A 14,215-nucleotide genomic window follows, 5' to 3' on the forward strand; every position below is an offset into this window, starting at 1 on the left:
GTGCACTTTCTTTGTGTCACCTACAGCATGATTTTTTTTCTGTCTTTAGCCTTATGTTCAGACCTATGATCCTGTTGGCTTCAGCTGCAGCTATGAATATTTAGCATGCGTGCAAATCAGAAGCCAACGTCTTTGCTGGGCACAGAAAATGAGAGAAGTGAAAATGTGATTTGGAGAGATTTCAACTGAGTCACGTAGAAGCCGTGTGGCAGAAACACGTATAAAATCCAGTTTGCTCAGGAAATAATTGGGTTTCCCTCACCTTGTTCACTTCAACCCTTCTGATTTCTTGCAGCAGTGGCTTTGGAAGATACATAGACAACAGTCTTCTCTATTCCTTAACTCTGATGTATCTCTAGAGGAGGTCAGCTTGTGTGCTGCCTGCAGGAGGGCTTGTGTAAAAGGAATAGCATCTTCTCCTATAATTGAATGCTGTATTGTAGTGCATATGGAGAAGTAACTTGAATGCTGGTATTTCCTAACTTGCTCACTCTTCACATGGTAACCTTAATAACATCCTTTGTTTGTCTCTAGTTACGTTTATAGTTTCTCAGATTTCTAAAAAAAGCAAACCCCCAAGTAACCCCACCTTCCGAAATTTTTCTTTGCAATATCGTACAAATGTCCACATGGACCATCATTTAGCTCCATTTACGCAGGCTTCTGCCATTCCAGTGAATGGAGCCACCGATGGACCGATTCTCGATCAGGACTGGCGCAGGGATGGGTAGAGGTGTCCCTGTGTTTCAGCAATATTTGCAGAAAAAATGCTGGGACTTGGGACTCCTGGATTTCATTTCAGTCTCTGGACAAGTGTCTTTGTAGGGGCACAGACTCTTCTGCCCATTTTTAGGCAGAATGCTTATGATTTGTTCATATTTGGCTGCATTTTCATGGCAACGTCTCTCACACAAAAGCCACTCCTATTCCAAAGTTCAAGTCCTTACTTCAAAGCATGGAACTGGTACAGCTTTTCAAAGGACGGCTCCTCAGAGTTTAAGATTAGTAAAACAATATATTTTTCCCAGCAAAAGAGTTTCAGCTGAAATTTTAAAAACAAATAAATGCATAAATCACAATTTAGCCTGAGACAGACGCCCAGCATGGACAATTTCAGCCAGAACATTTAAAGTTTGGCAAAGCTGTAAGAGACTGAAAATCGTCTCATCATGTGAAGTGTGTGGCATACTTCATATGAGGCGATATTATCAGCTGTAAGTAATCCAAGCTGCACATATAATTCATAGACGTAGATGTTAGGGAAGGAAAAAACAGTTTTAATAGATCAAGTAGTGCTGCGGCCCAGCCTGAATCGAACTAACTATTGAACAAAAATCCACAAAACCTAGTATCTGCTTCAGCAAATGTCTTAACACTGTAGTTTGCCAAAACACAAGTGAATCATTTAGCTACTGGTAAATATCTTTAACTATATGTAGCTGAATTTCCTTGAGACAGACTATTCAGTGACTTTTGAATACAGCACCATGCTGTTCTCTTGCATCCAGTGACTATGCATTGACTTGACGTGCTAGAAATTTCCCTATCCGACATATGCAATAAGCCAAGGGGACCTTTTTTTTTGGTAGTGACCTTATGGCATAAAACGACAAAGCAAATTGCAATATTTGTAAGTTATAAAATTATCCTATAACCCTTTAAAGTAGACATCAGCTTGCTATACCCACAAGGAGTTAATCTATCCACGGTACATTATGATCTTTAATAATTGGAAGCGATTGGCCAAAGTGCTGTAAACCTGGCAGAAATTTGTTGCCTTATTTTCTGCAAACCACAAGCACAGCTTATTAATTGAGAAATGAGCATTAACTGGCATTAGCTGGCATCTGTAAACTGAAAAAGAGAAATGGCCACGGTATGCATTCAGCTGTAAACAGTAGAGCTGCAAAGCTGCAACAGGTAAAATTGGTTTTTAAGCGCAAATGCAAAACCATTTTAGTCGGCTGCTGGCAAATGCCCAAGTCTAGGGTTTTTAATGAGGCTTCTGCATCAAAATAAGTGAAACCACATGGAATTTTAATTGTTCTTATTCTAAATATGAAACACACTGAAGCAGTATTCTTGAATCTAGGATGTTAGCATAAATATTGGCATATTAACATGACCACTTTTCTGTTCTAAACATATAGCTCTCAGAAAACTTGAGTGCCAGGTTGTGTTAGGGAGGAATCAGCTTGGAAGATTTAAAAATGGTTTAACCTCGACTCTTTCAGATGTAAAGGGTTTTTTTTAAAAATATACTTTTATTTTTCGTATTGTCAAGCACCGTGACCTGATCAGACTGTATAGGGAAAGAAGATCACTTGCTGTGCTTGTTGCCATGCTTCTCTTTCTGGCAGCAGAAAATAAAGTCTCTTCTCTTTACCGAAGGGTGGTTTCGCAATCTTGCGGCCACAATGTAGGGCGGAGGATCTGCGCTTCACCCATTTAATACAAGCTATCACGAGAGTGGGAATTCACAGATGCAAATTGTTTTCTTGCTCTGACGGAGAAAAATTAGCATAAATGTTTAATCCTGCTGGGGAGAGGAATAAATATATTATTTACTTGCACTGTCATGTTACTATGTTGCTGATCGACATCGCTATTTGTGCGCAACCAGATATACAAAGATGGGTGCCGTACCCAGAAGAGCGATTTATCTTCCCAGTCCAGCAAAGAGCTAAATGTATATAAATGAATATGCATCTGGTGTTTCCAAGTTAGAACCAAAATCAACTTATCACAAGGAGGTAGCACAGAGAAAGGAGGAGGAGGAGGGTGAAAACGCGTCAGTGAGATTGCACAGCAGTGAGGACAGCAAGAAGCTGAGTTTTAGAGGTGACTTTTTAAAAAGTTTCTAGACTCCTTCGGAAAGGAGACTTCAGAACAGGCATCACAGAAAACTTTTTCTGGTCTCCAAAAATATCTTTACACAATGGAGATACATAAGGCTGGGAACAAATCGCAGCCTAGTGCAGGGAGTTATGGAGACAGCAAAAGGCATTTGGGCAAAAGAAGTGAGTGTGCAGGAGCCGTGCAGACACAGCCATGAGTGAGATAAGAAAGGGTTATGGTTATTTGGCCTTTGGGTAAATAGGATTGTGCTTTACAAGCAACAGTAAAAACAAACAAGTGTGGATTTACTAGGGTATGTATGTAAGGAGGTCTGTAGCCCCACATTAGAAATGCCTACGTGTGGTGTGCACATTCCCAGTCATTCGACACATACATGATCCCTTGGCAGCACCCATACAGATAATATTTGGATCTAGCCCTGAAAGGGAGACTGCCTTTTAGTGTGTAAGACTGTGTGGATAGTTTGTGTTATTAAGAAAAAAAAAATTACTGGTTGCAAAGAAACCAAAAACGCCGATGTTCTTCTACACCCTTACACTCATACCAATTCTACCTTTGATTATAAAAGTCTTGTTTAGCTTCTATCAGGGTAAACTAAGAGCAACTCTGTTCATGTTGGGAGAGCTGCAATAACAATAAAAAAAAAAAAAAAAGGAGTATAAGCAGTAGCAGATTGAAACTCAGTATTTTGAGCAGCTGGGGAAATTATGTTCTAACCTTATATTTCCAGATACGTATCAGACCTGTTCACAATATAAAGGATAGTGTTCCAAAAATTACAGCTTTGAATCTGGGTGGTATGGCCTCTGGCTATTGTTTGCAGTTGGGAACGAGAGGAGTTGCATCAAGTAGTAGAGTGTTTGCTGTAAAGGTACAAGTTATATTACATTCCATGGGGCTGTGGTTGGAGGGGTTGATGATGGAGACAGACCCATTCACCCGTAGGTCACTGATTCAGTTCCAGATAAAGATAATAGTAATCACATTGTCATCAGAGTTAAAAATGGGCTTTTACTGCCCATTTGAAGTTCTGTACTCAATATCTTTTGAGACGGTGGGTTAAAATCCCCAGGTTTCAGGCTGTGCGATTTGGACTCTTGGCTGGCTGTGGCCCAGGTCTCCAGCCTGAACCCAAGCTGTGCCTGAGCTTTTCCCCCCTGCTGCTTTTAGATATCATTGAAGGCGTGGGTTAAATGAGCTGGTAGAACAGGAGAGAATAGTGATCTAAATCACAAAATGTGCCACACAAGGTGGCATGGTTTGCTGAGTCTGTGGCTTACAGTAGCAACCACCGCTGTGGGTGCTATAGGAGGCCAAGGGCAGAAGGACTGGAGGGACCTTCTACACAGCAGTGTCGGCAGGTCAGATCCGAAGCTTATCTGCAAGTAAAGGCATTGCTGCATCTTGAATTGAGGATATACAGGGTGTTTCGGTGTTTAGCCTGTCAGTTTGGCATCTAGAAGATGCCATATTTTCCTTTTAGGTAAGTCAGATTTGGTAGATTGGCAAAGAGATGGGTGAACCCTTGGATCTAGAGGATGGTAAAGCTGTAGAGGTGTCAGCTGGGAAGCACAGGGAGAGCCCATTTGTTTTCGTGATTTTTCCCCTTTATTTATACCCCGCTCTTTCCGACTAAAAATGTATATGTGTATCTACTGCGTACTGGCCAATGCATTTCCCTCCCTCTTGCACTGTACTTCTTCATTAGGCTTTTTCTCTTTCCCCCGTCCCTTTTCCCACACCCTTTTTGTTTTGCACTTTTCTGGCTCTCAACACAAGCTTTCACCATCTTTTTTTTCTTCTGCTCCTGTCCATCCCACAGTCTCCTAAGCAGATCACCAAGCTACTAACGTTTGCTTTCCAGTTCTGCTCTGAAACTTTGGGTGTTTGATGTGGGATTAGAAATTAGGCAAAATGAGTTTACCCATCCCTGTTTTGCGTTAGACTCCAATTCACAGTGTTACCATCCAGACGTTCACAGTAGCCATAAACTGTGTGGTCTTTTTTTCAACCAGACTGCACAGACTACATATGAAAACAACTTTTTTCAATGGCAGGAAGAGTGTTGGGCTTGTAATTTTCCATCGGCTGCACTGAAAAGTAAAACTGGCATCTCTGCTATCAGCTCAGTGGCCTTGCCCATCCTTCAGATGCAGCAAAGAATATTTTTCAGCCATAGGAAGTAGCTGAGCAGATTCTCGCCTAAATAAATTGATTTAAAGCAAGAAATGGGGCTTAGTCACCCCCGGTGTAACTCCCCTGGTGTCAGTGGTGCAACTAACTTGGTGTTGCCAACTCTTGTAGTTTTATTACAAGTTGCACGGTAATTTCTGCTTGTCTCAAAACCTCAGCTCCCGACGGTGTGTGCTGAGGTGGGAATCTCAGCTTTCGTGTGCAACCAGACCTGAGTTTCTCAAGAGGCTGTAGCAAAAACCCAGAGACACGTAACCCTCCAAGCTCAGAAACCAGAAGGCAAATCAACTCCAAATCCAGCTTTCTCTTTTTGGCTCTTTTTCAATCTCTTGATTTTTGAGATTTTTTTGGTTTGTTTTTTTTTTCCCGGCCTGACTTGTGACCTTTGAACGCTTCAGGTTGGCAATGCTGCTCCCTCCATTGGCATCGGTGGAGTTAGACCAGGGATGAGTTTGGCCCAGCGCTTGTAGAAGACAGGTGTATGACTCTGTTCCTTGCAATGTATTATTTGATATGATCTGCTGTTCTCTTGGGGGCCAAAAGAAGTGGGTTTTCTTAGCAAAATAAAATTCTTTCATCACGTGATACAAAAACATGGTATTTACAGAATTCTTTTCCCCCGTCTTTTGTTATAATTTTTTAGGTGCTTCAGAGCTGGGCCCATTTTCAGATCCCAGGCAGTTCACAAGCATTTCATCCCTCACTGAGAGCCGCTTCTCCAACCCACGAATGCACTATCCAGCCACCTTTACCTATACACCGCCAGTCACCTCAGGCATGTCACTGGGTATGTCCGCAACCACTCACTACCACACCTACCTACCACCACCCTACCCCGGCTCTTCCCAAAACCAAAGTGGACCTTTCCAGACCAGCAGCACTCCATATCTCTACTATGGCACTTCGTCAGGATCATACCAGTTCCCCATGGTGCCGGGAGGGGACCGCTCCCCCTCCAGGATGCTTCCTCCGTGCACCACCACGTCCAACGGCAGCACGCTGTTAAACCCTAACTTGCCCAACCAGAGTGACGGTGTGGAGGCGGATGGCAGCCACAGCAGCTCCCCAACCGTCTTGAATTCTAGTGGCAGAATGGATGAGTCCGTTTGGAGGCCATACTGAGATTTCTTCCGTAGCCGGCCTGACCTCCGCGAGCCAAAAAAAAAAAAACCAAACAAAAAAACCAAACCAAACAAACGGTCGACTAACTACGAAGTGCCTGGTTTTTGTGTTTTTTCTAAAAAAAAAAAAAATAGATTTTACCGATATGTGCAACTGTGTAGATGGGATGATAATGGCCATAAATAACACAAGAGTTACCAACACACCACAACCCATGTTTCAGATTATGTGGATCAAAGCACATATTTTTATTTTTTTTTTCTTGGAACCATTTTACCTTGTTTTATATTTAAAATGTACTTTTTACAAACACAAAAAAAATCACCCCCTCCTTCTTTTTTCTTTTTTTTTTTTTGGTTTTTTTGGTTTTTTTGGTTTTTTTCATTCTAGAGTGTTGTAATAACTAGTGAGTTCTTTTGCCAATGAGGAGAGAACGGACTCCCCAGCTATCAGGAGAAACATGGTGATGCAAGGCAAAGGCTGCATTCCCTTTTATTTTTTAATAAAAAAACCCTAACCATGAACTCCAGATACAGTTGCAATCATACAATGTATGGGACCCTCTTCACACCCGTAGTGCAATTCAACTGGCTTGTATTGGTGCACATAAAAAGGAAAGCAAAGATCGAGTTGCTTCCATTTTGCCATGATACATTCAGATGAAAACAGCTGTCCCAAAAAACTCTGTCCGAGCCTTGCTGCAGATAACGGTTGGAACTTCTCTGTGTTCATTGCTTTTTTGGTTTGTTTTTGGGTACTTAAAGAGAACGAGTCTTCAAGTTAGGCTAGACAACCCTGGGGTTTCCTTTTTGCTTTTGTATCCGTTCATTTTGCCTTCGATTAGCCAAAAACCAAAAATAACAACCAAAACCTTTAAAAACAAAAAACAAAATGTTATTACTTATGCAAAATATGAAAATGGCATTATATATTACTAGAGCCAAAATGGTATACATAGTATTTGTGTTCGGCTATGTTCTTTTTTATTTTTTTTTTTAAATTATAAATGTGTAAAATTTGAGGTTGTTTGCTAACATGAATCATCATATAACTTTAAAAGAATATTTATAATTATTTAATGACATTTGGACCCTTTAAACGTTTCTTAATGTAATGATATATTGACTTCGGTCTCTAAAAGTGTTTTTGTTTTGTTTTGTTTTTTTTTTACTTATTACATTTCTGCAATGGTGTAAACCTCAAACCTTTACCCGACTTTGAAAAGCAGTTCCAGTGTGAACCAGTTTACAATGTGACTTAAAAATGACAAACCCAACCCAAATGCATCCACATCAAATGATTTTGGATGTAGGATCTTTTTATATAACTTATGAAGGAAATATTGTGTTTAAAATATTTTTATTAGCTGTCTGGTTGCCTTCAACACAGTCTTGCCTTTTAATCAGTAGTTGTGGAGACACTGGAAAAATGGTAGGAAGGATGAAATATTTTCCACCCTTCCCCTAATTTCTTCTTCTCCCAGGATTTTTCTCAGAACTTCAAAATTTGAAAATATTCATATTAAAATGTTCTGTTTTAACAGCATAATTTGAATTTCAACAGGGTTTTTTTTTCCCCCCAAAGAAAATTCAAAACTGTTTCAAAGCCCGTGTTTTACAAATTAACGAATTGTTAAATATCTCAGAAATGGGATTAAGGGAGAATTGGTGACACTTTTTCCCCTTCCCTTGCAATATCAGCCCACTCGATAGAATAAAAACGTTCAAAACTTGAGACAGAAACTGCCTGGTAGCGCATCGCCGCCCGTTAGCATTAAATGCTGGAGCCGTAAGGATGCTGTGTTGACTTTGAAGCCGATGTGGCTGTTGCCGCATTAGAGAGACAAGCACGAGGGCAGCAATACCCACCTCTGCAAACGCTGAAGATAAAAAAAAAGTCACCTTAAAAGCCACCCCGGGGCTCCCAGGCGCGATACAGGGAGAGCAAATCCAACCCGAAACCCCAGCCCAACCTGTCTGCCGCCAACCTCTCTGGCCAAGGGCCCCAAATTTTGCCCAGCAAACAGGGAGGCGACGTGGCGTCGGCCAGCTGCAGTGGGAGCTGAAGGGCTCTCCCCACACTCTCCTCAAGCCGGTGACGTTAAGCCTGGTTTAGCGGGATTTTCGGCACGTGCCGATGGGGTTTGCCGGCATTCCCTCCTTCCCCAGCCTCAGCCATCGCCTCCGCGGGGCGGCTGTCGGCCACCGCGCCGCTCCTTGGCCGTACTTTGGCTACCTCCAAAGTATTGCGATAAATCAACGGTGGGCATAGCCATACAGAGCCGGACAACACCATCGCTGCTCGTTAACAGCGAAGCTGTTGAACGAGTTGACATTAGCATGGTACGACCCTCCTATTTGCGTGATGACGTGCTCTTAAAAAAAAAAAAAAATTTAATAAAGTCTTTGCCTTCTAAAGGTTGTATACCAAGTATGCTTAAAGTATAAGTAAGACACTTTTTTTTTCTTCTAATACTTAGTTTTCCTTCAAAGATGGAAGCTGTAATTGATTCTATTTATTGTTGGTTTGTGGTAGCTTGAAGCATACCACTGTCCATTTATTTGTAACTGTAAAATACGTTTGTTAGTCTCAGCAGCACTTAAAAAGCCAGTGTCTGGTTACACATTTCAGTTTTGTTTTTTTGTTTAGTAAGCAAGAGAAAAAGATGTACTGCCAGTGCAAGCTGTTTCCTATTTAATAAAAGGTACTATATTTGTACATTATTTGTTATTGCTGAGAAGGGCTTTTTAAGGTTTACTGTATGCATATTAAGTAATTTTTAGGGTGCTTTTGTGTTGAAATGTTGTTAAGAGTGGCTGCAGGCAGCAACCCAGATTTTTTTTTTTTTTTTTTTTTAAGACTTTGTTGTAAAATTCAAGCACTTGGTTTTTGTTTCTGGATAAATCCAGCACAGACCAGACTTTTGTTTTGCTCAGTACCGACAGGACTCTGTTTGTGTCCCCGTGGTTTTTCAACTGGACCGTTAGGGACAGACGTTGAAAACGTTTTCTCCTCCCGGTCGAGGCGCGCGTACCCGATCCGTGCCCTCAGCTTCCCTGGCCGTGCGGGCAGGCGTCTGGCTCTGCCTGCTTGAGATAGGAAGGAAAGGATTTTCTAAGTACCTACGGATGGAGGAGCACCAGCCCCTTGACTTTTCGTAGACCCCGTGCTCCTGAACCTTCCTGGTGCCTTTGGAAAATCTCTCCCGGTATGTCAGGCCGGTCATGGAGGGAGTTGTGCAGGCTGAGGCAGAGATGCTCATCAAAGCTTTTGGAAAATGCTTTCAAGTTCACTTGGAAATGCTCTTGAATCAGGATTTCAGACCAAAAAGAACCCCAACTGGCGCTATGTAGTAAATCCTATCAGATTATTTGATGTTTTGCGAGGTGCTTAGCATTGACAGAAAGTTTTCTCAAAGGTACGACAGCCCTTCCCTTCGGTGAGTGGCAATCTTTGGCACCGTTCATAGATTTGAAGATTAAAAAATGGCCTTTTTTTACTTTCCAGCTCTCTTATCCTACCAAAGATTTACTTCCAGCACAACAGGCACGATGTCCCTTTTGCCGAGCGGAGGATTAAATCCTCCTCTCCCTCCTCCTAAGGGTAACCAGATCGGGGTCAGCGGGTCGGGACGGATGAGTAAAGCAAATTATTTAACTCACAGCATCATTCATGTGGCGTTTATCGATTCTTTTAAAAGACCAGCTGCTGTGTATTTCTTAGCATTGAATTTTTTTGCCAGCAGTCCCCCGAGCAAAGATTTACCGGTTTCCACAGGTACCATCTCGAGTGGGGAAAATTTTGCACTTTCACACTTAGCAAAGCAAAGCTCAGCCCCGCGCCGGGCTGCACGCGGCCAACAAGCCATGAGCAAAAGCAATAATTAAAACCTGGATCAGCCATGAGCTCAAAGAAGCCCCATTCTCTGAACCCCCTGAATTTCTTGTTGTTTTTAAATAGAATGCATTTCATTTTAACATTTTCTGAGAACTTTTTTAGATGTTTGTTTACTTCCATGTTTACAGATAACTCTTTGCTTTTTTTTTTTTTTTTTAATGCAGTACTTTTAAGTATATCAGCCAAAACCATACTTTTACAGTAACTTTTGTTTTAGGTAATATGAGTGACATTCCAATTTTTTGTTGTTGTTGTTGTTAAATATGCTTTACCAGTCTTGAATTTCTGCTGGAACAAAATATTTGTAGCATTTTGTGTAAATACAAGCTTTAATTTTTTATTTTTTCAAACGCTGTCACCCGAGATTTGCTTTTCATGCACATATTGTACAAACACACTCTGCTTTATGCCACAGACGATGATTGTGGATCAGTTTACTTCAACTTCAAAGGGACTATTTGTATTGTATGTTGCAACTGTAAATTGAATTGTTTGGCATTTTCTCATGATTGTAATAATAATTTGAAGTTTGAATTTCATTTTCAATAAAATGGCTTTTTTTTGTTAATGTTCTTCTATGCTTCTTTTTCTTCCGTTGTCTCCTCTTAGCACCAGGCAGGGTAAAGTAAGTACATGGTAGAACACAGTACCGGCCCTTCCGTGGTGGCCCCATCAATTTCTGCAGCACTTAAGTTTTCAGTTATATATAAAAAGCAAGTTTCCAGGCCTATGGGTGGTAAAGGACACCTTCTAAATCTGATCTCAAATGTCGCTTCTTTTCCTGAGTCTGCAAACTATCAAAACCTGTGTTTCTTAGAGGAGTGCAAACTGCTCTATTCATCTTGCTAGATCATTAACTCTGAAACCTAACAACTGACATTAGCTGGGACATTCTGGTGCTACAGTGCTGGTGGGCAGAGCTTGACCTATAGGAAAAGCCAGGATAGATTTCCAAACCAGGGGGGGAGGGATTGGGGTTTATGGCGCTTTTCCAGGATGGGGGTTGCGCTATCTCCACCTCTTCCTGGTCAGACCTGAGGAATGCAGTTACAGATAATCTTGTGATTTGCATGGCCTAAGGCAAGAATAGTTTCCAAGCAGCAGAAGATATATGGATAGGGAGGAGACTGGGGGAGGAGGCTATTTTTCCTCCAGCCTAGTGTTAGGGGTAGGAGGAGATGCAGCTAATGAAGGTGAGGTTAAGTTCACCCAAGGCTGTCTGCAGGAGGAGACAGGAGGACAGGAGTTGTTTGCAAGCTTGTGCCTGGTTTCGTAGTAACTTCTTACCCTTTTTAGCTATTTCTTGAGTCTGCAAAAGAGAAGTAGTAGCACGGAGAGGCATGAGGTTCTCATGCCTCATCATTTCAAGAAACATTTAACTCTGAAGTTTAAATGTCGCTAATACTGATGTTGTGAGCTCTGTTGGCTTTACCATGGACCTACACATTTCTTGCGTGGTGGTTGGAGATTGAGATAATGTTTGGGGGTTTCCATGGGTGCTTTCATTCCAGCCCATAATGAGAGTCCTGATTTTAGGGAAGCTGTAGCCAAGAGTGAGGAACCAAGCAACCCAATCAATGCTCTGTGGTGTAATTGCTATATAAATTCTTTTGGGGGGACTTATGCTACAAACATTAGTGCTAAGAATTTCTGCTGCCCTCTGGTACACAGGTTAACCCATCTCAGCTAGTCAGAACACAGACTTATACTCTCATTATATTCTTGCTTTCAGGGTCACTTAATCCAGATGCTCATAAAGGGAAATAAGCAATTTTTCACCATTTTGTATGGTCGAGTGGTGGAACAGGGGCCTAGGGACATTGTGCCACCTCTGTTCTTGGAGGTTTACTGGACCCAGCTGGGTAAAGCATGGAGCAACCTGGTCTGACCCTGGAGCTGAGGCTGCTTGAGCAGAAGGTTGGGCTGGAGACCTCCCACGGTCCCCTCCAAATTATGCCATGGTTCTGTGAGTCAGGCTAGGAGCTATCTGCTACAGGTTGTTGTCTAAGCTAAAAACTGCTTGTATGACTGTACGGGTAACACATATTCAGCTAAAACCAATCTGAGTAAAGAGGTTTGGCAGGATAATGTTCTTACATAGGCAAGTTATTGAGGAGTTACAGCGATCCCTCTATCTTTTGTTGGTTTCTGGCATGTTTCTCTGGGATATCTATGGCAGACATGGTCAGCACAGGGTTGGAATAGCCAAACCATCACTCTGAGCCAGCACAGCAATTCCCATCGTACATCATGCTGGGGGTGTTGCTTTTGACTTTTTGATTAATTTACCCTTTTGCAGCTTGAGAAGGTGACTCTCGTTCTCTTGCCTTAGCCAGAAACCAGCCACTCCTGAGGCAAAATGACCACCACTGGTCAGCGTGGAGGACTGGCCGATATGAAGACGTGGAGCAGTGGGGGGGGGGTCGAACTCCACGTATTTTTAGGAGATAAGATTTCAAGATGCTTCCTGCAAGGCGTGGTGACCGTTGTTTTCCCCATCTTTTGGTGTCAGTAAATAGCTTCTTGCTTTTGGGTTGTGAGGGTTGAACGTTAACGCTGGATCGCTGGAGTCAGCTTTTACCGGTCCCACACAGCGTGCAGACGGCGGGCAGCATCTTGCGCTGCCTCTCCCTGTTGGCCTTGGGTTTAACTTTTTAATTTCCTGTGGTTGTGAGCAACACCGGAGGGGCTCGGAGCAGCCGCATGCTAGCAGCCACAGGCCTAAATCAGCCTTTTTTGTGCCTAAAACAAGCTCTTGGGGAGAGGTGGTAAAGAGAAAGAGCAGGGTCTGACTTTATGGTTCAGCACCATGCCCTGTGGTGGCACCAAATAAAAAATTCATCAAGCTGTTTGCTGGGGAAAAAGAGGAAATAACCTCAGTTATATATCCAAGGATTGACATGTACCGTCTAGTTACCTTCTGCGTGGTCCGAAGGAAATGAATTGGTATTTTGGAGTGAGATCCCTCCCCTGGGCGACCGCTCGTGGATGGCCAATGCTCTGCGTAAGTCACAGCAGTGCTCTGCAGCACTGGAGGGGGTCACACTAGATCATATATTTGGGTAGAAGAGGTCACGGTGCTGTGTGGGTGACCAGCTTTGCAGCTCAGGCGCTCACCACTGGGCTGAACGCTTGCAGAGAACAGGCCAAGAGCATTATTCGCCAGAAATATTTGTTGGATGGTTTAAAATTATAAGCAAATCCTCTAGAAACCCATAATCTTTGGATAGGTGATGGGGATGACTGTGGTACATAAAATAACTGGGAGCAGGTTGAGCATTTCTACTCAACATCTTGAAGAAAAGTTTTAGCATGAGCTTAAAGCAAAAAATATATTTATTTAGCATTGAAAAGACTGTCTTTGGCCTTCTGTAATTATAATCTTTTCCCTGTAGGTCTACTGGTGCAATATCAGTCTGAGATGTATGGAGCTGTTCCCATGGGGTCTCTTCGTGATACTTATGTGGCCTTGGAGGGGGGGACATCGGCATCTCCTGATTCCCACCCCTCTGGGAATAGGAAGCTGTTGGCCCCAGTAACAGTTAGGGCTGTGAGATACGAAGAGAACAAAGCCTAAACTTCCAAAAGCATCTGGTGATCTGATGCAGTGCAAAGTTACTTGGGAGCTACGACATCATAACTTAAAATTGAAGTTCTCTACTTTCCTAATGTCGACTGTGTTACTTAAATAACAAGCGGACTTGAATTTCCCTACTGCAGTTCGGGTGGGAGAATAAAATAAAATGCCTATAGTTATATTTCTAAGAACTTGTAAAGATGAGAGAAATTAGCTTTTGTTTTGTAGCTGGGAAATTTCAGCATTGTCTGTGATTCTCCAGGCAGCTTTGGACTCCTCTTTTTATGCCTCAGTTTCCCTAACTATAGAACAGGGAATTTACTGTTTCTCTACTTTGTCAGCATGTCCCCTGGACTCAGTGTTTATAGAGAGCTTTGAACTTTTGTTGTTGTTGTTGTTGTTGTTGTTTAGCTCTTTTTACTACAAATCCAATGTTTGGTCTCACACCATTGGACAGTGTCCTTTGAAACAGCACATTTCTAAACCACATGTTTAGAAAAATTGACCCAGTTTCCAGACTGCTGATCTGGTCAAAAAACAATGCGGAGTTAGGGCCAAGTTGTGCTG

The 14,215-nt window shown here is 42.3% G+C and overlaps 2 protein-coding genes across 4 annotated transcripts in view; both read left to right on the forward strand.

The window, feature by feature from the left end:
* RUNX2 (RUNX family transcription factor 2) overlaps positions 1-10,639 on the forward strand; it is a 155,482-nt gene extending 144,843 nt beyond the window's left edge. For all 3 annotated transcript variants that reach the window (XM_069805600.1, XM_069805599.1, XM_069805601.1), the window contains one exon: positions 5,696-10,639. In XM_069805600.1, coding sequence (XP_069661701.1) covers positions 5,696-6,174 — 479 coding nt within the window. In that variant the 3' untranslated portion in view covers positions 6,175-10,639. The remainder of the gene's footprint in view (positions 1-5,695) is intronic.
* A 517-nt stretch (positions 10,640-11,156) lies between these two features.
* LOC138689690 (uncharacterized) overlaps positions 11,157-14,215 on the forward strand; it is a 66,004-nt gene continuing 62,945 nt past the window's right edge. The window contains exon 1 of the mRNA XM_069805611.1: positions 11,157-11,346. Coding sequence (XP_069661712.1) covers positions 11,250-11,346 — 97 coding nt within the window. The 5' untranslated portion in view covers positions 11,157-11,249. The remainder of the gene's footprint in view (positions 11,347-14,215) is intronic.

This window comes from Haliaeetus albicilla, chromosome 18 (genome assembly GCF_947461875.1).
Source record: "Haliaeetus albicilla chromosome 18, bHalAlb1.1, whole genome shotgun sequence".
Lineage (NCBI taxonomy): Eukaryota > Metazoa > Chordata > Aves > Accipitriformes > Accipitridae > Haliaeetus > Haliaeetus albicilla.